At 51.7% G+C, this 24,161-nt stretch overlaps 1 protein-coding gene across 1 annotated transcript in view; it reads right to left on the bottom strand.

The window, feature by feature from the left end:
• Positions 1-5,541: 5,541 nt before the first annotated feature.
• Nectin1 (nectin cell adhesion molecule 1) overlaps positions 5,542-24,161 on the bottom strand; it is a 62,298-nt gene continuing 43,678 nt past the window's right edge. The window contains exons 2-6 of the mRNA XM_005347156.3: positions 21,152-21,502; positions 20,383-20,685; positions 19,964-20,081; positions 18,345-18,496; positions 5,542-9,295 (exon numbers count right to left, since the gene is read on the bottom strand). Of these exons, the coding sequence (XP_005347213.1) occupies positions 8,751-9,295; positions 18,345-18,496; positions 19,964-20,081; positions 20,383-20,685; positions 21,152-21,502 (1,469 nt within the window). The 3' untranslated portion in view covers positions 5,542-8,750. The remainder of the gene's footprint in view (positions 9,296-18,344; positions 18,497-19,963; positions 20,082-20,382; positions 20,686-21,151; positions 21,503-24,161) is intronic.

Below are 24,161 nucleotides of genomic sequence, written 5' to 3'. Positions count from 1 at the left end.
CATCCATCCATCCATCCCTTCATCCATCCATCCATCCATCCCTTCATCCATCCATCCATCCATCCCTTCATCCATCCATCCATCCATCCCTTCATCCATCCATCCCTTCATCCATCCTCCCAATCTTTCCTCCCCCTCCCTTCCTCACTCCTCACCTACCCATCTATATTTCCTTCCTTCCTTCCTTCCTTCCTTCCTTCCTTCCTTCCTTCCTTCCATCCATTCCTTCATCCATCCTCCCAATTTTTCTCCCTCTTCCTTCCCTCCCCCCTTCCCTTCCCTTCCTCCCAATCTTTTCCCCTTTATTTCCTCTCCATCTACTCAGAAACTCAACTACCAGGATGGAGCCTTTCTATGTTCCATGCCATGATTATGAAGACAGCTGCTTTGGCTGTGCCCACTGCACAAGAGTAGGTAGATCAGCATCAGGAAGGACACACAGTTTCCCACCCCTGCACCCTAATCATCTCCTGGTCAGGCAGTTGCAGGCCACAATATTTCATCTGGCTCAGGATGAGAGGGAAATAGTGTTTCATTCTCCCAGGAACACTGGGATAACTGAGGGCTTGACAAAAGCAGACTTTATTCTTTTTGAGTAATTTCAGGTTCACAGTAAGGCTATATGGAAGGCAGAGAAATTTCCCAGAGACCCCCTGCCCTTATGTACAAACAGCCTCCCACAGTCTCAGCTGTGGGTTTCTCCCGAGACTGAGGGTCCCAAGGACGTTGCAAAATGCAGAGGAGCTATGTGCCGGCTAGTTTTATGTCAACTTGACATAATCTAGAGTCATTTGGGAAGAAGAAACCTCATTTGCGAAAATGCCCCCATGATGACCTGTGGCCAATCCTGTGGTGCGTTTTCTTACTTAGTGTCTGATGTGGGAGGGCCGGCCCACTGTGGGTACTTACCTCACCCATGGCCGGTGGCCCTGGGATGTCCAGAAAGCAGGTAGAGTAATACTTGGGGGAGAAGTTGGTAAGTAGTACTCCCCCGTGGCTTCTGCTCCAGTTCCTGCTTCCAGGGTCCTGCCTGAGCTCCTTCCTTGACTTCCTTAGATGATGGGCTGCGATGCCGAAGTGGAAGTGAAATAAAACCCTGTCTTCCCTAAGTTGCTTTTGGGCATGGTGTTTGACCACAGCAACAGAAATCCCAACTAGGACAAGCTAGAGCCTTCCATTGAGAAGACATTAGGCATGAGGAGGTGCAGGGGACTTGCAGGGCTCTGAATCAGCCATCCTCCCGACGTTTTCATTCACTGGGTAATCAGGCCTTCTCAGGATATGTGGGGCCAGTTCTCAGACACGGAAAAGGGCCTAAAGGGTATAAACACGGCCACCTTTCCTATAGAGGGAACTCAGCTTCCTTTTTGAAGCACATTCATTTCTTTCAGCACCATGGACCAAGAGTCTTCATTCACAGAGGGTCTATGGAATCTCCCTTCTCTTCTGGAAGATGCCTAGAGCTCTCACATCTAGGAGCAGTGTAGCATCAGAACACCTGCTCACAGCTATTGCTATCTCCTGGCCCCCTACTTACCTCCAGGTGGTGGCTTCTGTGACAGGCATCATCATCAGGACATGGTGCTTTGAAGGGTAATGATGAGGGTGGCTAATGATGATGATAATGACATAGTCGTTACCTAAGTCCTACGCATACTGTCTTGCCATCATCCGACTACTCCTCCACTTTGCTGTTCCAGATATCACACTTGTTATGCGCCAGTAGGTCTCTCTCTTTTCCTCTCTCTCCTTAGAGTATTGCTTTCTATCCAAGGCTTGTGTTGAACTCACAATCCTACCCCAGCTTTCTGAGTTCTGGAATTACAGAACTCATGCTTAGTCATGCTCCTGTCTCAGGAACCACTTTTTCTTCATGACTGACACCTGAGGATGCTCCCAACTTCATGTTGGAGGCTTGAATCTGACTGTCTTTTAGACTGCCCAAGCTCCCAAACTCCAGAGGTTCTGCCTATACCTGCCTGGGGCAAGGCTTAGTGTTTTAAAACCTCAATTGTGGCCCAGTGTGGAGGTGCACACCTTTAATCCCAGCACTTGGGAGGCAGAGGGAAGCAGATCTTTGTGAGTTTGAGGCCAGCCTGGTCTACAAAGTGAGTTCCAGGATAGCCAGGACTACACAGAGAAACCCTATCTCAACAACAACAAAAACAAAAACCTCAAACAAAGCTAACTGTGATGGCTAATCTTGACTGTCAACTTGATAAAATTTAGAATCACTATGGAAACAAATGTTTGTGAGGGATTATTTAGATTAGGTTAATTGAGCTGGGAGGATCCATCCTAAATGTGGGCAGCACCATCCCTGGGCTCTGGTGGCAGACTGAAGGAAAGAAGAGAAGGGAACATAAACGCTCACTCCTCTCTACCTCTTGACTGTGGCCCTTCCTGATGCCGGGACATCTTCACCCAGATGAAACACACTGTCAAAGAGTGAGTAAGCAGGATCCGAATAAACCCTCCCTTCCTTAAGTCACTTTAGTCAGCTCTTTTGTCATAGCAACAAGGCAAGTAATTAACACGTTGAGTGATTCTGGATCAAGTACTCTGTGCTCAGCGGCACTAGTGGTGTACACAGATGGTGCTGTTGTGTTGGCTCTCAAGGCAGGCTGTGCTAGTCTGAGCCTGGAGTCCAGGGTGAACTGAATATGATGAGGCCAGAGGTGGGGCAGAGTATGGGGTGTGAAGTGTGTGTGTGCGTGTGTATCTGTACCTGGGGAGGAGTGGTGGTCAGAGGGAGAAAAAGAGGGGACAATGCCTCTGACAGTCATCTAAGAGTTGGTGGTAGGAGTGACAGAGCAGTCCCCAGAAGACCAGGACTTGGTGGTCATCATCAAGCACCATCAACCAGGGGGAGAGAATAGGGCTTGAGAACCAAGGAGCTTAGCATCAAGGTCAAGCCTGAAGACTGCTTCCCGGAAGCCAGAAGCTGTTGGACGTGGAGGCAGGTACCGAGGTGTTTCCAGAAGCAGAGTCCAGCCAGCGCTTATTCCAGCCATCAGAAGCCTTCCTCCACCCACTGTGCCACCATCCACGTCCCTGCCATTGTTTTAAACCAGTTGTTGGCGTATTTCTAAGGAAGTCTTCCTCAATGAGTCTAATATGATTGGCAGCTCTACTTGGTACTCAACGTAGCTCCTGTGTGCCTACCTTATGCTTCACTGGGGGCTTGTATTGATTTTCGGTCAATAGAAATCTGTTCTAGATCTGTTTTCCTGTCCCCTCAGTTTCTTGACACCCCTCTTCCCACTCCCCACTCTCAGAGGTGGCTCTGCTCAGCATGAGCAAGCTCAGAATACATTTACAGGGGTGCTGCTGGGTTCCTAGCTTCCACTTTAGACTTCAGATCTCCGCGTACAGAGTGAGGGGTTTGGACTGGCATGATCACTTTGGAACAAACAATGTCTGAAGTTTGCCCAGAGTACTTGTGACCCCAATATCTGCAGGACCCCTGTGTATTCTTCAAGGTCAAGGCAGAAGCCGTGTTACCCCCTTTCAGACAAAGCTAGCAATACTCATCCTGCGCTGCTACAGCTCTGCCCTGCTAGAGCTCTTGGTCAGGAGGCCAATGTCTCATTCGGAATCTAGCGTCCTTGCTGTTCTGAATTCTTGGAGCGGCCATAATCACAGACTAGCAGAGTGGTCTGGCCTCCAGTGACCCAAACTGTGACCTAGGGGGGCTGGAGAGATGTCTCAGTGGTTAAGAATGTTGCCTGCTCTTCCAAAGGTCCTGAGTTCAATTCCCAGCAACCACATGGTGGCTCACAACCATCTGTAATAAGGTCTGGCCTTCAGGCATACATGCAGACAGAATATTGTATATATAATAAATAAACATTTAAAAAAAACTGTGACCTAGGTGAAAGAACATGTGACCAAATATATGAATCCTGAACATCAAGTTTATTCCCTTAGTCACCTGCAGTGAGAGATTTGCTCGGAGAATGGTTTCTAGAGAACAGGGTACCAGCTGGGAGTAGGCAATGGTGGCATGCAGGAGGCAGACGGCCCTACTTGGGCAGGAACTGTTTTAGGCTACCCAGCTTTGGGTTCCCTACTCTGGCCAAGGGTTTTGGGTTTGGACAAAAGGAGGAGCCATGGCCTAAGTAGCAGGAATTTTCTCCTAAGCCTAACTCAACTAGGAAGTGAGTGCGGATACTAGCTAGTATCCTCAAAGTTGGGTATCCAGCCTCAGGCCTAGGGAAAGTGTGGGTCTGGCTTCTCCAGCGCAAAGCTCCGCCCACAGAGGCTGTGCCTGAGACTAATTGGCTTGCCCTCCTTCCTCGAAGCTGGAGAAAGTCTTGGCTAATTTGCCGGAACGCTCTAGTTAAATGCCAATTAGGATGTTCTGTCCACTGCTCTCTTCCAATATATTAATAATGTAATTAAGCATTTATTGCTCGCACAAATTAAAAATTAACTTAAACAGACAGCCTGAAAAACTGAGGAAATAACCGCTTAGACAACCAATTTGCATCTCATTCGAGTATCAACATCTAAACACAGCTCTGTCTGTCCTGGGTGCCTTGGTTTAGCCTTCCAGTGAGGGACTCAGCCAGCTGCCAACAGCTGCGGGCTCCTCTTCCACGCTGGATTCTGCCTTTCTTAGGGGATCTAATCTTAGGTGTGGAGGAGGTGGCCTTGTTCCCACATGGACCTGAGGACTTGCTAAGCAGCTGTCTTGGCTTCTATGGTCCCTGCCCCCCTCTAGAGCCCGAGGCTCTATGGGATAGATCTCGGTAAAAAGAGATGCCACCAGGGGTGAATAGGAGGGGGCAGTCCCTGAAGCCCCCTGTCCTCCCACCCTCAGGGTCGATTTGTCCTGCATTCCAGCCCAGGAGATGGGAAACAGATGTTGCTGGCATGGGGAGGAGAAGAGAATGGAGGAACAAGAAGAGCTCCCCCAACCAGCCCCCCTGAGAGGGAAGGGTTAAGGCTGGGATCAGGGAGAGTTGTTGGGGGACAGGGCGGCACTACATCCTCAGAATACAGGAGGGAAGTATAGAGTCGCCCCACCCCCATCTCCGGGGATCCGTCTAACACAGCAGGTGCTCCGCTGCGTGTTTTCTTCTCCTCAGAGCCACAGGGGACCCGGCAGGGAGGAACAGGACTCGAAGGAAGTGGGCAAGAGGAGACCAGTCCGGGAGAGGGGTGGTGACTGAGGCAAGAGCTCTGGAACAGTGGCTCGAGCCAGAGCACGCGGTCCTCAGCTGTGGCCTTCTGTCATCCCTTTCCTGACCCCCACCCTGCCCAGCAGACGCCAACCATCCCCCTGTGCCCTACTGCTATACCCAGCTCACATCTCCTCACTGCAAAATGGTGCCATTGCAGCCTACCGGTGCTCAACCAGAGATGCCGGCAAGGTGGCTGATGGGGCACCCCAATGAGTCCCTGTCATAGGACTAGTTGTTCTGTTTATCTATAGTGTTCCTGCATCATCTCTGCAGTCCGGCTGTCTTCTCTAGCTTTGCCCAAACCCTACTTTCAGTGACAGGATGCAAATGGACTTGTTTTTAAACACTTTATTTATAAAAAAGTACATTTTTTTTCTCAGTACATTTTCAACCCATCTTTTTTTTTTTTAATACAAGTAAAAGGGGGTGGGACACCCCCCTCCCCAGGTCAGAACCAGGAGAATCTGCTGGGCTGTCCCCCAGGACCAAAGAGGAAAACGGTGACAAAGAAATTGAAGCAAAGGAAGCTGGCCACACTCGGCGGTAAGGGTGGCAGCTTCTCCTGGATTTTGTTTCCATTGGTTAACATAAAAACAAAACTCACCCCACCCCCACCCCAAGCCCGTTCCTCACAGCCAGGGTCAAAAAGCAGCGTCGGCGAGACTGGATTCCTCACCTCTGGGTGCCTCTGGCCCAGGCCGGCTTGAGCCACCTGCCCTCACTAGGAGAGGGTGTTTCAGTTGGCAGTCAGGCTTGGGGAAGTCTCTACCTGGACCCCCAGAGGCCTGGGAGCACCCCCCTCCTCCCAGTAAAGGGAATGCGGTGTCTGCTGGGCTCAGGGCAGCCCCACCCACCTGACATGAGTCCTGATTCTCCCACCTCAAGGGCAGCAGAAAAGTTATTGCACCAGTGACTGGGGCACAGAGGGCACCTTCCCAGGGCTGGGTCCCCGTCCACTGTCTCGGGCCTGAGCATTCCTAAGGGCTTCTCGTTCCTCATGTGTGTACTTGTGCACATGCGCCTGTGCTTGGTCTGTGAAAGGTGAGCGCCAGTGTGCTGGGCGTGTGTTCACTGATGTGTGCTGCTGTTCTTTTCAGGGCCTTCCGGTAAATGAGACTCAGAATATCAAAATCTGCAGGGAAACAGGAGTCCGGGGGCAGCAGAGGGAGGGCAATGAGAGATGACAACTGGAGAGGCCTTGGCACAGTTAACACACCAAGTTTATTCTCTGTGCAGCAAGGCAGATGCTCAGCTTGGGTTGGGGCCATGAAGGTGAAGCGGAACGCCCTCTGCTCTGCTGCACTGGGCCTTCCACGGTCAGCTGGATGTCGCCACTGTCCCGCAACAAACACAGCGCCAAGAAAGCCCCTGCTCCTTAGGCCCAGCGACTGATGCCGGCCTCATTTCCTCTCTTAACCCAGGTAGCAAATGCCTGGTAGCAGCATCACAGCTGGGATCCTGGATCTTGCTGCAGAGACCCCGTAAATTGTGCTTTGCTTGGGGGAAAGGCGTGCAGGTGTCTTAAGGGGAGCTTAGGTGCTTTGTCCGGGCCCAGGGCCTCCTCAGTCCATCACGAAATAAGGAATAAGGGGTGACAGTGGAAGGTTTGAGAGGTGCAGGAGGGTGAGTCTTTTCAGAAATGCCTCCTGCCTCGGGAGTAAGGGGACCAAACAGAGGGGCTAGAATTGGCATGAGGAGGACAGAGGTGCTGTGACATGGGAGGGTCACTAATACTGCTGGAAGAAGCAGCCCAGCTCCTCCATCTTCCTCTGCCCTGTGGCTAGAAAGGCCCTAGAAGTTTCTTTCCTGAACTCCACCCTATCCAGTGTCCCCAATGCCAAGAGGGGAGAGCCGCCACAGGGCTGGCATGGCTTCAGACTTCTGCTACGTGGCTACTGGGCGGCCTGGGCTGGGACTAGGGCAGTGAAGGCCTGGCGAAATGGCCCCAGCTGGTGGGCTGAGGGGTGCCAGAGATGGCGCTTCGACTGGGAATTCAATAGCAGCACCAGGGAGGGGTGGGGTGGGGCGAGGGCTGGGGCTCCCTTAGGAAGCCTATGGCAGGGTGGGTCAGTGCCCTTGGGGCACAGAGTTTTCTGCCTCCCTCTCCCCAACACCTGCTATCCCTCAGAGTGTCACCTTGGGCCGAGTGAGTTGAGACCCCAGCAGGTAGGACCTAGGGCTCTCACAGCCCACTTTGCCTACCCCAGGGCATAGGCATGCCCATTTAGAATGTGGGGAATTTGGGGCACAGATGGAGAAACTGAGGCACTTTGAGCTTGGGGACAGTGAGCTGGGAGGGCCTTTCTCCATGCACTCAAGGGAGGGCCCTTCGTCGTCCACCTCACCTCAGAATGGCACTGGTAGAAACTGTGGACAAGCAGCAGGTTCCTGGGTGCTCCTGCACTTTCCTTGAGACCTGTGACGTCTATGCTGGCCTTCCTGTCTGAGACGTTAGCAGTCCCCTGCAGTCTACCACCAGATTGTGTTTGCGGAGCTTCCATGCGGACGCCCTCGCCATATAAATACTTCTTTGCCTCAAATTCCTTCCTGAGATCCCAGCCCCGACTTCCCAGAAGAGTCAAGTGTTGCTAGCACTTGACAGATAAAGAGAAATCCGAGAAACGTGCACACCGTTGGAAAGGTTGGAGCTACACTGAAATCTTAGAGCGGCAGCAGCTGGTTGGTTCATCCTCTCTGTCTCTGGATGCTTCTATGGACTGATCCCTCCCTGAGCAGAGGAGGGTGGGGCCTGGGGCAGTGTTTAGCCTGGGCAGGGCGTGAGAGCACTGGGGGAGACCCAGCGGTGTGTGCGCATGTGTTGGAGGAGTAGAGTCCAGCTGGGGTCACCCACTCTGTAGAGAACAGACTGGGAGGAAAGGGAAGCAGTATGTGACAGCTAGGCCAACCTCATTTTGTAGGCCAGCAGAACAGAGAAAGCATAAAGCCACTCTTACCAGGAAAACACAGTGCCCAGGACCCCAGTAGGAACCTCAGCTCCATCATTTCACAGACAAGACTCCCCTGGATACCACAGAGAACTCCCCTATAACCTTTTAGGTGCCCTGGCTGCATCACCAGTTTAGAGTGGGGGGACATTGGGCAAAGGAGCAGCATACGGGGTGAGGTGAGGGTGCTCTTCATTTTGAAGCCCCCTCTGCTCTCCCTCCCCAATGAAGAGAACACAAACAAATTCCAGTGTTGGGGGGTGGGAGAGGACTGGCTCCCCAAACCCTGGAGGGACGCCCAAGTACACAAGACAAGAACAGGGCTCCCAACACAGAGGGCAGTGGATGGGGTCCTTAAAGGAAAGATACAGCAACACCAAAGTCACAGTCGAACACAACACCGCGGGGAAGGGTGGGAGAGGGCGGAAATAAAAAAACGAAGCCAAGTGGGGTCTGCCCTGAGCTCCCCTGGCTCCCCAGGAGTTTGGGGCTGGTTTAGGGCAGCTGGTCAAGTCTCTGTTGAGCTCCTGGGGCAGTGGACTGTGGGGGTGGGCAGGGGGCGTGCGGGTAGGAGCCAGGGAGAAGTGGGCACAGACAGAGGCTCCGGAAGGTAGGGCTACACATACCACTCCTTCTTGGAAATGAAAGACCCATCGTTCTGAGAAACCATGTTCTCAGCCAAGTCCAGTTGTTCAGGGTCATACTGGTAGCCCAGAGTCCGGTCCCCATAGCCGTCCTGACGGGCCTCCGCTTCATCCACGGTGAAGTAGGGCCGTTTGGCGTCCTCGTCATATTTGGGGTGGGGTCCGCCCACCTTGCGTTCGCCCCCTCCACCGCCCTCCTCCTCTTCTTCCTCCTCATAGCTGCTCCCGCCCAGTGGGCCGGCCTTCTTTTCATCATCTGAGTCATCAGGGTACTGCAGGTTCTGTGCCATGGGCGGGTGATGCTGGGGGATCCCTGCCTTGCTGTAGCCATTGCCATATACATGCTTCTTGGTGCTGTAGTCGCCCTTGAAGGTGTGCCGGCGCCGGCGCAGGGCCACTATGATCCCTCCAACCACAATCAGCACCAGCAGGACACTCCCTGCCACGCCCCCGATGATGGCTGTGGGCACCTGCCCCGAACGCCGCCCATGTTCAGGAGATGGGGTGTAGGGGAACTCTGGGTGAGGAAAAGAGATGGAGGGGACAGAGTCAGTGTCTGCTCTTCGGAAGTCAGTAGGGGGTGTAGGGAAACAGGGGAGGGAAAGGCCCAGGACAGGATGTCCACACCCCGTGTTTGCGCAGTCCTGGTTCCAGAGGTTCCTAGCACCCCACCTCCTTGAGGTCACGTCAGCTGCAGCACTGGAAGCTAGAATAAGGCAGGCGAGAGGAGAGAGGCAGCTAAAGCACCCAGAGAACCCAGCCTTCTATCCTGACCATCCCTGGAGGTAGTGCCATCCCTCCATGGTGCAGGGGTACATCTGCAGGTACCCAACTGTGTGCCCCTCACCGCCACCGCCCTCCAAGGGTGGTCTGCTATTCGTTTCTATTCAGTGCAGGAGACAGTTAGGGAGGTTAACTTACCCGAGGCCACTTAGCCAATGAGATATAGTATTGCTACTTTTTTGGTTGTTTTTAAAAATAAACCCTGTGCACATGTCACCAGTGTCCCTTTGCTTGACAGGTAGACATCATTGTCCCAACACCAGGAGTCTAGTAGGTATTCCAGGACTGGTTTCTTTTGCCTTCTGGACATACAGAAAATGGATTTCTAACTTTTGGCTCAATAGATACCCTTTAAGTGCCAGTCATCTGCCAGTGTGCTACAGACCAGGGTTGTGACTCTTGGTAGTGGTCCTGCCATGCAGAGCACGGTGGAGATCTGTTGGGATTGCCAGATTGGGCTATGGGGTTGAGACACCAAAGGGACAGATGGCTAGCACAAAGTAAGGACAGGCAGAACGGGGCTGTGGAGGCCCACATGTGTATTACAGACCAGTAACATACACATGTATGAGCATGTTTAATGGCTCACAGGCCGTGCCAAGCACAACACATGTGTGCATAAAGATATGCAGATAATGAGGATAGACTGATCCAGGCATAATCACTCATACCCGTAATTTCAGGAACTGAGAAACTAAGGCAGGGGGACTGCTATAAGTTCAAGGCCAGTTTGGGCTATAGAATAAAAATAAAAAAGAAAGAAAAGGAAAAGAAAGGTCAGTAATGTGGCAGAGCAGAAATAAAAAGATAATAAAGGTGGGGAAAAGACTAAACGAGTTTGGAAGGAAGAGACAGTGAGGTGGGTGACTTTCTTTGACAACCCTATGGTCTCTTTTTCTGGAATGGATGGGAGAAGGCTAAGTCAGGCCACACCAGGCCAGAGGCCAAGAGGTCCCAGGGCAAGACACAGGGAGACGGTTCCCAACACTACCACAGGGTGGCACTGGAGACCATGACTGGCCTTGGTAAGGAGCTGGGGTGTAGACTCAGGGCAAGCTGCTGTCCAGTCCTCTCTCCAGCCTGGCCCAGGAGGGCCAAGGCCAAGGTAGCATGCCTGTCTGGGCCCATGTGTCTGTTCCTGGGAGCCCGCTGCAGCTGGCTCACTCCCTAATTCAGCATCACTCACTTCATCGGAATCCTGCTCCTCCCATGGGTCCCATGTGAGTGTGTGGGGTGCTGTTGGCTAGCAGGCAGGAGTAGGGCGGAGGTTTGGAATGGGGGAAAGGCTTTCCCGTGGCTCACGGGGGCCCCAAAGCGGGGGAAACATTTGCCTGAGATCACATGGCTGAGTTGTGGCCACCCAGATGCTCCTGAGCCTGGAGCTGGTGGAGAGAAGCACAAGCCTGGGGGACTGGGTTCCCCATTTGTCACCAGTGTGTCCTCAGTGTAGGTCACAGAGGAGACGGTCTGTAAATGTTTACTGATATCTGTCTCGACTGCCTATCCCTGCAACAGTCTCTGGGAACAGTCTCAAGTTCCTCTTGGTTTCCTGGGTCCCATCTGCTCACTGCCCTTAGGAAGGAAGCACCTTACACGTCTGTACTCTTGGCCTGCCTCCTCCTTCAGTTCTCAGATCGGATCCTCTGCATCCACCTCCATGTCCTCCTTTGCTTGGTTGGTTTGGAACAAGGCTTCACTAGGCCAGGCTGTCTTTGAACTTGAGATCTTCCTGTCTCGGCTTCCTGAATGTTGAGGTCACAGGCTACCACCACTCCTGGCCCACCCTTACCTGTCTACTTCCTTATTCAGCTAGCAAATATACCCCAAATATCTTTCTCTCTAGTCATGGCATTGCTATGGAACCAAATGACATGCTTGGAGTCTCAGCAGCAAGCAGGCAATAGAGAGCTGGGCATAAAGGGCTCGAGTGTAGGAGAAAGAGAATGCTGTGGCACGCACTCAGAAAAGGCTTCTTGGAGGCTGGACTTTGCCCTGTCTGGAAGGATGGTTTGGTCTCAGCAAAGCCAAGATAGTAAGCGAGGTGTCCATAAAGAACTTCTGACCTGTGCCCCTAGCTTGCTGCGTCGAGACTCCCTGGGTCCTTGGCTTTCCCTTTTGGGCTTTCTCCAGCTCTCCTAGTGGAGGCTTTGTCTTTGGACCTCTGTCCCCCGCTGTCTTTGCTCACAACAGAGCTCATCTCCGTTTCATGACTTAACTGTGATCCTCCTGGTGTGCCAAGCCACTTCAAGTACACAGCTCTCACTCAGCTGCAGAACTGTATCTCTGAAGGTTTCTGGGATACAATTCCCAAACTGTACCCCTTGAGACCCTGAGCCATTGACTCAGAGCTCAGCAAAAACCAGTAGGATAAACACTCTGGGAACCATTGGCTTAGATGACACACGGGAGCCCTTCGCCTTCTCCCACACCCTGCTGGACTTTGAGAGAGATGCAGGATGGAGTAGTTCCCAGCTTCCTGGAGCTTGACCCTATCTTCCTGCCCATAGGACAGGGAACTAACGTTTAGGGTTATAGAGTTGACAAACTTCTGGAATCACCAACTCAAATCCCACTGCTCCAACCAGGCTGTCTGTCCTTCTTTCTCATCCTCTCCATCCACCTGTCCTCCACTGGGCTCCCAGTGCCACCAGCATCTGTCCACTCTGACTCTTCCCTCAATTATGCCAGTGTTCCTCTCTGGCTTTGGCTGTTTGTAGAAGATTCTCGGGCCTCTCACCTTCACTGGGTCTCTACCCCTTTAGCTGTCCCACTCAGAGTGAGCAGATTCATTTCCACTGTGTAGTCACGGGCACTCTCTATCCCAATGACCGGCAGCAACCACGCATTGCTTGCTGGGCCTTAGAACCTGGCCTCTATCACACACCTTCATGACTGTCCTCAGCAAAGGCCTGGATACTAAAGGCTTGGTTGCTAGTTCATGACACTGGAGGTGGTGGTATCATTAGAGCCTACTGGGACGAATTCCGATCATTGTGGGGGGGTGCCCTTGAAAGGGATATGGGGACCCTTGCTTGCTGGCTTCCACAGAATGAATGAGTTACTCCACCTCACAGTCTTTCCATGCTCTGTCTCATCATAGGCCCTAAAGCCTAGGTCAAACAACCATGGGCTACAACTTTTGAAACTGTATGCTAGAATTAATTCACTGCCACCACACACACACCCCACCCCCACCAAAACAAGCGTCTCACTATGTGGTCCTGGCTTAGAACTCAAAGAGATCTGCCTGCCTCTGCCTCCCGGAGTGCTGGAATCAAAGGAGTACAAACTTTTCCTCCTTTTAAATTCATAATCTCAGGTATTATGAATCAGTAACGAAAAGATGATTAACACATCATGCTTGCTATCTAAGTGGGTTGTGTGTGTGTGAGAGACTAAGGATTTAACATAGAGCCCAGCACAAAGCCAGGCAAATACTCTACCACCAGGCTATATTCTTAGTTCTCTTTTACTTCACATTTTGAGATAGAATCTCACTAAGTTTCCCAGGCTGGCCTCGAACCTGTGATCCTCTGGCTTCAGCTCCCTAAGTAGCTGGGATTACAGACCCAGCTTCAAGTGAGCTCTTATTCACAAACAAGCTTTGGCTCATACCACCCACTCTGCCTGCACCCTTTACTCTATTTTAAACCATTTCAGATTCCAATTTATTAATTAAAAATTCATCACTAATAAATGCAAATTAGGATTAGCCACAGTTGGTTCTGATTCCCCTTTCAGTTGGGATAAGAGAAGGGCCGAGGGAAGGAGCCGCTCATCCTCTGGGGCTGACTCACTGCACCATGACCGCTGTGTATAACAGAAGTTCTACCGTGGTTACTTTCCTGCTTTCCCAGCAAAGAACCAATGACAAATACCGTGCTCTTACATTTAACTCAGCTAGATTGGATTTCCTGACCCCACTAATCACAGAATGACAGGGTTTGCTGTATCATCTGTCTGATGAGAATGGTCGGTGCCCCCAAACTACTCTGTAAATTATATTTTGAAGTAAATCTAGAATCTAGCCAGTTCTTGCCATTCCATCCCAACCACCCTCATCCAAGACACCGCCATCTCTCACCTGGACGATGTATGGCTATCGACACCTAACTGCTTCCACCCTTGGCTTCTAAGGACTCTATCTGATACAGCAGCCAGCAAGATCCCGTCAATGTGCGAGTCACATCCCACCGCTACCCTACCCAGAGCCCCTAATGACTGTTTTCCCCTCAAAGAATGCCCAAAGTCACAGTGTCTAGAATGTTCTCCATGACCTGTGCCCTGCTCTACCTCTGACACCATCTTGTTCTGCTTTCCTGCAGGCTGAAGGCTCTTTGCCATGGACTGGAGCTTCTTGCCATCACCTGCTTCAGGGCTTGGCTTGAACATCACCTACTCATGAAAACTTTCCCCATCCACCATCTTTAAAAATGCAACGTACAAGTCCCTCATCTTCTGCACAGTGACCTTTCTTTTCCCTACATCACCCTCAGGACCCCATAAACTTCACAAAGATGGAGTCTGGTCTGTTTTGCTCACTGATTTATCCCAAATGCCTAGAACACAAGACAATGAAATCTCTGTTAGGTTAAAGAACATATTCTCTCATGCCATGGCTCTGCCTTAAAAGTGAGGCTCATCCAGGCGGCGGAAAGCATTCAGTCCACAGAGAACGTGGGCCTGGGACACACTGGGGACCTCATTTCATAGGAGTCGGGGTAGGAGGAGAGCAGTGTCTTAGGGATGGGTTATACTTGGTTCTCTACCTCTGAGCTCCTCCGTCCAGGTCCTCTACTTTATTTTTCGCAAGCTCTAAGGAGGTTTACTGTTCCTGTGGGCCCTTTTGTGACCGAAGGGAATCCACGTTATTCTGACTACTTTAGTGTCTGTGTAGAGCAGAGGAATGGCTATGCGGCCAAATAAACACATCAAATGAGTGAGGAAAGAAAGGGATGGCTAATTCATGTGCCAGCAGGGAAAAGGGACATCCTGCCCCTTTCCTCCACCCCTCCATTTGTCACACCCAGCAAATCTGTCTCTATGTCAGAAGCAGAACCATAAGGGCCACAGCTGGGTAGAGGGAAAAACTGAGCACTGGGGTTATTTGCTCTTGTTGCTGGGGGCCCAGCTGGCCCCTCTCACATCCTCTTACAAAGTGGCCCACCTGGCCCTGCTTCTGAAGGATTGCAGGCTCTGAGACGGACAGGACCTCAGAGCAGGGGGACTTCTCGTTCCGGGTCCGTAGTTCCCAGACTAAGATGGGTGACCTAGTGCGTGTGTGTGTGGGGAGGGGGCTTTGGGTTGATCTGAGGTGAACTGGAGTTAGGGTTTATAGTCTGGAACTAAGCTCTAGGTTCAAAGAAAATGTCTAGGCTTACTTCCACAACCAATGTTGAATGTTTTAGCTGGCAGGAAATGACCTAAAACAGATCAGGCCAGGAAGTTGTGAGAACTACACTTCCCAGCATGCAATGAGATCAGCCACAGGGAGAATGGGAAGGCCTGGGGTTCTACCCTGAGAAACCCTGTTGTCTTCCTGCAGCTGAAGCAGCTGTGTAGTTCCTCCATTGTCTGCCAGGGCTCCTGCAAGTTGGAAGAGGAACTCCCAGAGGTATGGACTCAGCTGCATCCTCAACTCCTAAACACGTGCCATTTGCTGGCTTGGAGACAGGCATATTTGCCCTCAGCACAGCCCCAGGCTTCCATTTGCACACTCAGCAGGCAGACAGTGGTTTGCCTGCTCACACTGGCTTACACATGCTTACAGAGGAACACACCCACACTCATGCCTGGGCACGCACACTTGCAGAGACACTCCCTGTGAAGGCCCACCATCCTTGGTCCAAAGAACTGGCCTAACTGGCATGCCCACGGGACGAGCCCAAACTTCACCGAGAGTAAGAGTTGGGACAGACACACTAAGCTTGAGTAGCTTCCCTGCCCCGTTCTTGGGAGTGGCAATAGGCCAATCTGCCACTTTCCTCCTAACATCCTTAGGGAGGAAAGCTATATCCTATTTGGTCAAGGCCATATCCTGGACCCCTCCCCACCATTAGTGTTAGCCCTCGTGGAAGAAGGTAGGTCCTCTAGCTACTACTGCGGTGGGATCCCTTACCCAGCACTTTGAAACTGCTTCTCAGTACAAGGCCTTGGACATGGGCTTCTTTAAGTGGCCAGACACTGTTAAATGCATCCACAAATTCCGCTAGGTTGCTTCTACAGCTTTCTTATCCCTATAACCAGCTTGGGACTATATCACACTAGGGGTCATTCACTGTGACAGTGACTGGCTAGTCCTAGTGCCACCATGCAGCAATCTGAACATAGCCCTGCTATGCTGCTTCAACATGGGCCGTCCTCCTTCCATCCCCCCTTCCACGTGTGCCCCCTGCCTACCCCACCCCAGCTGCTCTTTGTTCCACTCTCCAGATGTGCGCAGGGCAAAGCTATTACCTAAGAGGACAGTCAGAATGAAATATTAAATTCCCACTTATCCCTCTCACTCATGCATTGCCTTCAGACCAGTGGGGCTGGGAACACGGGGCCCGGCTATGCTCCTTGAGGGTGGTCCCCAGAGACTGCAGAGGCCACTTGCTGATGTGGGGAAAATGGCGGTGAGGTAACCTGCCACTTAAAGAATCAACAGCACTGGAAAGGTTTAAACATCTGGCTGAATCCTTCGAAAAGGCTGGAAGCTGCTCCCGGTGGGGCTGACCCACACAGCTCCTGAGCCCATCAGGAGAGCCAGGAGTGCCATGTTTTCTTGTCTCTTGGCTCCTGACTAATAACAGAACTGGCATGGTATGACCCTTTTCCAGCTGGAGCTCTGGGTTGCTTTAGACCACCTATCCTCGAACACACTCTAGATGTTATGTGCAGGCGAGCACACACCACCGCCTAGATAGACCTGATCATAGGACACACAGCAGGTACTGGGTACCCATGGCTGCTTCCTCCCCATGGCTAGTCTCTTCTTCCTTCTCCTCCTCTCTGCTCCTACATCTGAGCCCCAAGGAGCAGCCCTTCCTCAAGACCATCACCTCTGTTTCTGGGCTTTTGGAGAAGGGAGGATGCACCCTCCTGCTGGCTGTGATTCTGAGGCTGGGCATACTTGCCCTAGCAGGGTTTCTGGTCAGTTTTCTCATGCTGAGAAGTGACATCAGTGTGAGGATGCTTCTGGGTTCCTTACTTCCACCAAATTTCCAATCAGCTTCCCCCTCCCCAGAGTTCCTGGGTGGCAGAGTGGGATGCTGCAGTGGCTTTGGTGTCCTGTTGGAGGGAGCGCTCCATGATCACATGGACAATGGGATGTAAGTTGGACTACCTCCACATTACAAATTGGGAAGCTGAGGTTCAGAGAGGTAAAGAACTTATTCAAAGTCACACAGCCAAGAAGAGTCCTTAAATGGACACATCCCTGGCCCTCAAGTAACACTGCTCATCACACTTGGTATGCTGGCTCCTCACAGAAGGCAGCTGTGCATTTCCTCATCCAACCGCACAGCCTCAGGGCCAGAGCTCCGGACCCTATATGTCTCCAACTTGTCCCAGAAGGGGGAAGAGTGGTGCAGTCCGCTTCTGCTGTCTGTCCCTGTCCTGGCAGGTGACCTTGGCTATTAGCAGGCTCCAACCCCGGCACCTCTACTCCTATAAACATTCTCAGAGTCAGGGGCAGGGTGCTGAAGAAAATAGGAAGTAACCACAGCCTTTCTTTCCTAGGTGACAGGACAGCCCCAAGGACAGCCCAGTGTGGTCCCTGGATAGCTCCAGCTGCTCTCTGTGCAGATGTGTTTGGAATGTACTCACAGATGATGTCCTCAGGGCTCCCCCAAACCTGTGTCTAGCTAGACTACGTTACTGCCTCGTTTCCTGGAAGCCCAGGATCACGCTGTGCATGTTACATCCTGTCTCCTTTGGTGGCAGTGCCATGCCCCTTCCTGTTTTTTGAAGGTTCTTTGTGTCACTTTCTCACTCTGCAAGCAGCTCGGGTCTGATACTGAAAACACCTCCCCCTTTTCAAGTTTGGTGGCAATTTGGTGGCAATTTACTCCTTGGTGCATTTGTTTTGATGCTCCTATTAATGACAGTGATAATGATGGAGGTCGCGACAATAATAACAGAGCCTTGGCCACTTACTGACAGACTGGGTTGTGCTAGGTTATGTGACCTGCATTATGTGTCATTGGACAGCAGCCCTTCCTTCAAGGCAGGTCACACTACCCCCATTTTACAGATGAGGCTCACTCAGGTCACATCCCAGGTGAAGCCTCTCTGTGGAGCAACACAGCCCTCATTTCCCCTGACTGATTCACCCCTCCAGTAATGACAGAGGAAGATCTGGGAAAAGAGCAATTCGGTATCCAATGCCTTCAGGGTGCTTGCTCGCTCTAGCCTCTACTTTCCCGTCTGTCTGGAGGCGAGCCTCGCCCTGCAACCCTGCAGGCTTCCTCAACTCCAGCTGCAGAACTTGGAGGATGTGAGCCCACCTGCAGACCTCTTCCACCAAGCCAGCAGGACTCCCTCGTACAAACATTCAGCCTTTGCTGGAAACAGCACTTCCGGCCCCCCGAAGGTCACTCTGACTGCACCCTATAACGCCCCCTCCCCATAAGGCAAAGAGGAAAGTGTGAACGAACCATGGCCTGAGCTGCAGTAGAAGCAAAAAGCAAGGGGGGGGGGGTACAAAGACACAAACTTCCCAACGGATGCAATGAAAGGAGCGGATGTGGCTATGGAGGAACCAGAGGATGGGGAGCGGGAGGGGAGGCAAAGACTCCTACCTGTGATATTGACCTCCACCTGCCCTGAGCGGGTGCCAATGGAATTGGTGGCCTCACAGACGTAGGTTCCTGCCAGGCTGTAGCTGATGGGTCCTCGGAAGAAGAGGGTTCTGTTCTGGGCCTCCACACCCTTGGGGAGAGAGCCATTCAGCCTGTAGGTATTGGGAGACACAGGGAAGGGTTATGAACGACGCTTCAGCTCCAAGACGCTTCAGCTCGGTCCCTGGGCATCTACCAGCTCTTCTGCTGAGTGCATGTATTAGGGACTGTTTGGAATGGAGGGAAAATAGGAACAACAATAGTGTCTTGCATCTCAGTTTTCTATTATTCAGGAATTCATGGGTTTGGAGACAGGGTTTTGTTACGTAGCCCAGGTAAGTTCTGAACTTGCAGCAATCCTGACTGGGCCTCCCTGGTGCTGGGATGACGGGGTTTGGGCCACCATGCTTGGCAGTTCATGTTTGAGCATCATGCCACTGAAACCTATACAAGGCAGGTGGTTACCATTTCCCCATTAACAGATGAAACCTGAGATTCAAGGCCAAGGGCACACAGCTAGGAAGAAGCAGAGCAGAGGTCAGCTGGATCTGCAGGCTTCAGGAGAGTGCTTGTTCTACCGCTCCTGCAGCTTCTCCTGGGTTGACAACAGGGACACCTGGGTCCTGACCCTAGTTCTCCTTTGGTGGGGCCACTGAGGCCAAGAGCATTGGGAGAAGCTATTCGGATGCGGAAGCAGGCATGGCTAGGCACGGCTGAACTCCTACTGACCATCTTGCCATTGCTGGAAATGTCTCAAGATGTTTTCATGTGGGGAACATTCTAGGAGTTTGCCGAGTACAGAAAGCCTTCATCCTTCCCTTGTTAGCTGTTCTTCAGTAAAGTCAACAGCTGCTCTGGGTACACGGCTGACGGGCAAGCAGGTTCTGCCCACCCTCACCTTCAGAAGCAGTTTTGTGCCTACAAGTGCAGGCTGATAGGGAGGGTCTGCCAGGGTCCTCTACTTTCTAGAAATGGTTTAGACTCACTTTTAGCTGCTGACTTCTGGCCATCCATGTCAACTTCCTTAGTTCCCCCTCACACCCTGAGTCCCACCTAGTCTCTGGCAAGAATGGTGGTTCAAGATGTTCAAGTTAGCTAGAGGGGGATCGATTCCCCTCTGAAGGTCGAGAACCAGACTGTAAAGTCAAGAATGGGAGAGTGGGACACGGGCGTCCACTGCTGCCTCCACCCAGAAAACCTGGGGCTGTTGTACAGAAAGACTAGGAACAAAGTAAGACTGGGGTGTTCCAGAACACCAGCTTCCCAGGGGACACCTTGGAAAAAAATAAATAATGGGCACTGGGGTGGGGTGATTCACCAAAGAAAAGTGACAAAATCCTTTATTAGTGAGTGAAGGGAAGCAGGTCAGGAGGAACACCCCTGCTGGCATGATTATTATTAGTCCCAAACCCTAGCACTCATATGCAGAGGTGTGTACACAGTCTGTGTGCGTACGTGGGATCTCTTAAATCAACCCCCATAGGAAAATTTGAGCCTAGGCTCTAATCCTCCCTACTCCCTGGAGGTGTGAGGTCCAGCAAAGGGTATTTTCAGGGGATGGGTCAGCCCACAGCACTCACGTGGTCCAGTGGTACTCGGTGGCTGGAGGGTTAGCATCTGCTTTGCATGTAAGCTTCACGTCTGTCCGCTGCAGGTACCAGTTGCCATCAAAGCCCTCAATGGTCACCTCAGGTTCATCTGTGGGGCAAGGGAGGATGTTGGAAGAGGGTGAGGTCAGGGAGCAGGCAGGGAAGGGATAGAGGGAACAGTTAAGGAAGGGAGACAGTGAGGACCCAGGAGCAGATGGAAGGAAAGGCAAGTCGGCATTCCAAGACCTCAGAGCAAATGCAGCAAAGGGAAAGGTTAGAAGGAGGGGGCAGTGACAAAAAGAGAAGATGGGGAAACTGCAGCATCTTGGAGGAGAAAATTGAGGGGAGAGACTAGGGGACAGAAGAGGAGGGCAGACAGCAGAGGGTGGGAGGGGCCGGCCCTGGCTCACACTGCACGTTGAGCGTGAGGCTCTCCCTGAAGCGGTCCAGGTGATAGTTGACGATGCAAGCCAGGGACTGCCGGTGGGCTTCCCGGCTGGGCACCAAGCGGTAACGGCTGATGACTGTCACTGTGCCATTGGGGTTCCGAATTTCCTGGTACTCTGCCTCGCCCTTTAGCCGCGTTTCCCAGGACACCACACTGGGAGGCTTCCCGTTGGCTGAGGTGCAGGTGGCCACCAGGACCTTGTCATCCTGTCCCTTCCTGGCTCGAAGCACTGCATGGGTGCCCTCGATCCAGTTGGTAGGTTTGGCTGTGGGCACAACACCATGGCATCAGTTGAAGTTGCCCGTCACCCCTGCCTCTCAGCTGTGCTTTGCCAAAGCCCTTCCCAGAATTTCCCTTGGGAAGTGCTTCCTGCCAGTAAATCCTTCTTGCTGCACGAACAGTCCTGTTTTTAGATTTCCTAGAGTCTTGGCATGATCAAGCCAAGCAGCTTCCTTCCTTACTATGGTGTCCTATGCACCTGCCTGTGTCCTAATCTCCAACACAATGTCCCGTAGTGGAGGCTTCAACCTGAATACTGCCCCTGCCCAATGCTAAGGCCTCATCCCCAATCTTGGGAATTGTGGACAATCCGGCTAGTCAAGTGAGAGGTTCTATGCCTGGAGCTATGGGAACATGCCAACCCAACAGGGGTGTCTGGGGCCACTGGGACATATGCTAAGGATGGTCAACCCCTTTAGACAGGCAAGGGAAAGAGGCCCAGGGTATCTTACCCATCACAGTGAGATTGAGCTGGCTCTCGCGGTTGCCTGTAGGAAAGGTGGCAAATTCACAGATGTACATGCCCTCGTCCTCCAGCTCCAGGCGGGAGAGGCGGATGGTGCCATCAATGAAGGAGGGTCGCAGGAACTCCACTCGCTTCTCATAGGGCGGCAACACGGAGACGCCCATAGTTGGGTTGTAGATGGCCATGTTCTGCTTGGAGCCATTGGTGGCCTTCTGCCACGTGACCTGGGTAATCTTCACACTGGGCAGTGGGTTGGCAAAGCTACAGTGCAATACCACGTCTGTGCCGATGAAGCCATACATGGAGTCGTTCACCTGCACCACCTGCGTGTGAGTGCCTGGTGGACGGGAAGACAGGAAGTGGTCAGTGACGGGCACCACTCCCCACACCTACCATTCTCTGTCCTTTGCTCTTAACTCTTACAGCAGTCATTACTTTTATGAAAACAATCACCGGGTCTGGTGGTTTGAGCCTAGAGCCCCAGCACTTGGGAGGCGAAGCAGGAAGATTGCTATGAGACTTTGAAGCCAGTCTGGGTTACATAGTAAGGTCCAGGACAACCTGAGTCACGATTGAAACTCATTTAGAATCCCCTCCAAAATGAATTAATTAATTACCCGATATAAAAACCACCTATTAGGGTGGCTCAGTGGATAAAGACATTGGCCACCAAGGATGATGACCTAAATTTGATCCCTAGAATCCACACGGTAGAAGAGACCCCCTTTAAATTGTTCTCGGACCTCCGTGTGCCCACCACAGCATACACACACATACATAAAATAAATAAATGAATTTAATAATAAAATCTCACTCTAGATAAGTCTGAAAAATACCACGAAGACAATGACATCATTCACTTGTAGCTCAGAATGGCCCTGGATTCATGATCTTCATATCTCAGCATCCTTCCCTTACCCCCTTCCCCGAGACAGGGTTTCTCTGTAAAATAGCCCTGGCTGTCCTGGAACTCACACTATAGACCAGGCTGGCCTTGAACTCACAGAAATCCACCTGCCTCTGCCTCCTGAGTGCTGGGATTAAAGGTGTGCACCATCACAGACCAACGTCTCAGTTTCCTGAGTGCTGTGATTCTCCATTAATGCCACTAGAATGCCTGGCTTACTATCTGTGGGGTTTTTTTTTGTTGTTTTTTGCATGTGTGTTACACATGCACACGAGGGTCTGAGGTTGATGCTAAGTATCCTCCTTAATTGATTTCTACCATATTTTTCTTTCTTTGGACTATCTGGCTGGCCTGGAATTCACTGTAATAACCAGGCTGGCTTCGAATTTGCAAAGATCTGCTTGCCTCTGTCTCCTCTGTGCTGGAATTAAAAGGCATGAGCTTCTTTGCCTTTTAGTTTTAGGTAAGATCTCTCAGTTGGACCCAGATGGTGTTAATTTGGCTAGCCAGCTTGGCCCAGGGATCCCATCTTTGCCTCCTAGGCAGGCCACTACGCCCATCTGGCATTTGTGTAGGTGCTCTGGTCCTAATGCTTTTATAGCAAGCACTTTACCCAGCGAGCCATCTCCCTAGCTTCCTATATTTTTTTTAAAAAATCAGAATCATACTGTACAGATTGTCCAAATGGTGCTTTTCACTTAGTTATGTGGGTCAGTGTTCCATGTTAGTACATACGTCCACATGCTAGCTTCTCCCTTTCGTTTTGTGGATGGAGACAACACGCTTGGTAAGTCTTCCACTATTGAGCTACATTCAAGCTCTGCCTCCCCTTGCCCTCCCAAGATGCCTCTGAAGGCAGTTTTGACTATATAGTCAAGTCTGATCTTAAACTAACCATCTTCCTGCCTCAGCCTCCAGAATTTTAGGATATAAGTGGTGGCACCTTATGGACTTAGCATGCTGTTTGTTTGAGGGTCAAAAGCTCTACTATCCAAGCAGAGCTCTAGCTAGGAGCTTTCCTGGGCCTCGGTTCCCTCATCTGACAAATGAGCCAGATAATCCATTCTTCTCTACCTCACCCATTGCTGGGGAACCAAACAGCATACAGGTAAGAAACGGCAAGGAGGCGGGGGCAGGAACTGGAGAAGGTGCACAGATGCACAGCAGCGAAAGGGCCCCTCCTCTTCAGCTCCTGTGAGGAACCACTCAGGCCCTGTTGTTAGGAAGCTCCCAGTCCGATCTTCCAGGTTCCTCCCAGTACAGCCTCCCTGCCTCAGAATACAGCTGTGTATACCTGACTTCTCTCTTGGCCTAGGACCTCTTGCAGGGAGTTCTTTCCCTTCCTGGGTCTCCAAAGCCCAGCCCAGCTCAGCATCTGGCTTACACAGCAGGCTTCCGTGTTTTCTTTTCTCTAGTGTAGCAAATATTTATTGCTGGGCAAACTGCAGTGGTAGCCAGGAGAATGGAGACTCCCAGGAAGGAGTGGGCAGCGGGTGGCAAGGCATACGTTCCCTCCAGTCTCCACTAGAATCCTTGCTTTTGAGACCCTTAGCCTGAGACAACCACCCCAGACCCAGGCTCTGCCCTCCACTTCTGTCCATCTCCGAGTCTGTCCTTCCTGTGATTAACGAGTGACTACATTTGTGTTCTTTATACCCAACATCCTCATTTTACTGAGTACCATCAGTACCTCTGCTGACGCAGAGGCAGGAGGATGGCTTTGAGAGGCCTGGGATCCAAGAGTGGGAAGCTGGGGCTTCTCCTTGCCCTCTCTGTGTGATGGAGAAGTGGGGGTTCTTGGGAAGGTCCCAAAGCCCACGGTCAGTTCAGCACATTGCTTCCCATACCACTCTTCCAGAGATCACATTGACCGTGGGATCTTAGGGGCTTAGTATACAACATGCTCTCAGCAAATGCATGGTGAGCCAGGCACGGTGGGATGTGCTTGTAATATTAGCCTTCAGGAGTCAGAAGATCTTAAGTTCAAGGCCAGTGTGGACTACATAGTGAGACCTTGGGAGGCATGTGCAGGAAAGAAGGAAAGGAGGGTGTGTGTGTGTGTGTGTGTGTGTGTGTGTGTGTGTGTGTG

The sequence above is a fragment of the Microtus ochrogaster genome, chromosome 5 (assembly GCF_000317375.1).
Source record: "Microtus ochrogaster isolate Prairie Vole_2 chromosome 5, MicOch1.0, whole genome shotgun sequence".
NCBI lineage: Eukaryota > Metazoa > Chordata > Mammalia > Rodentia > Cricetidae > Microtus > Microtus ochrogaster.
This window is presented reverse-complemented; position numbering and strand designations above follow the sequence as displayed.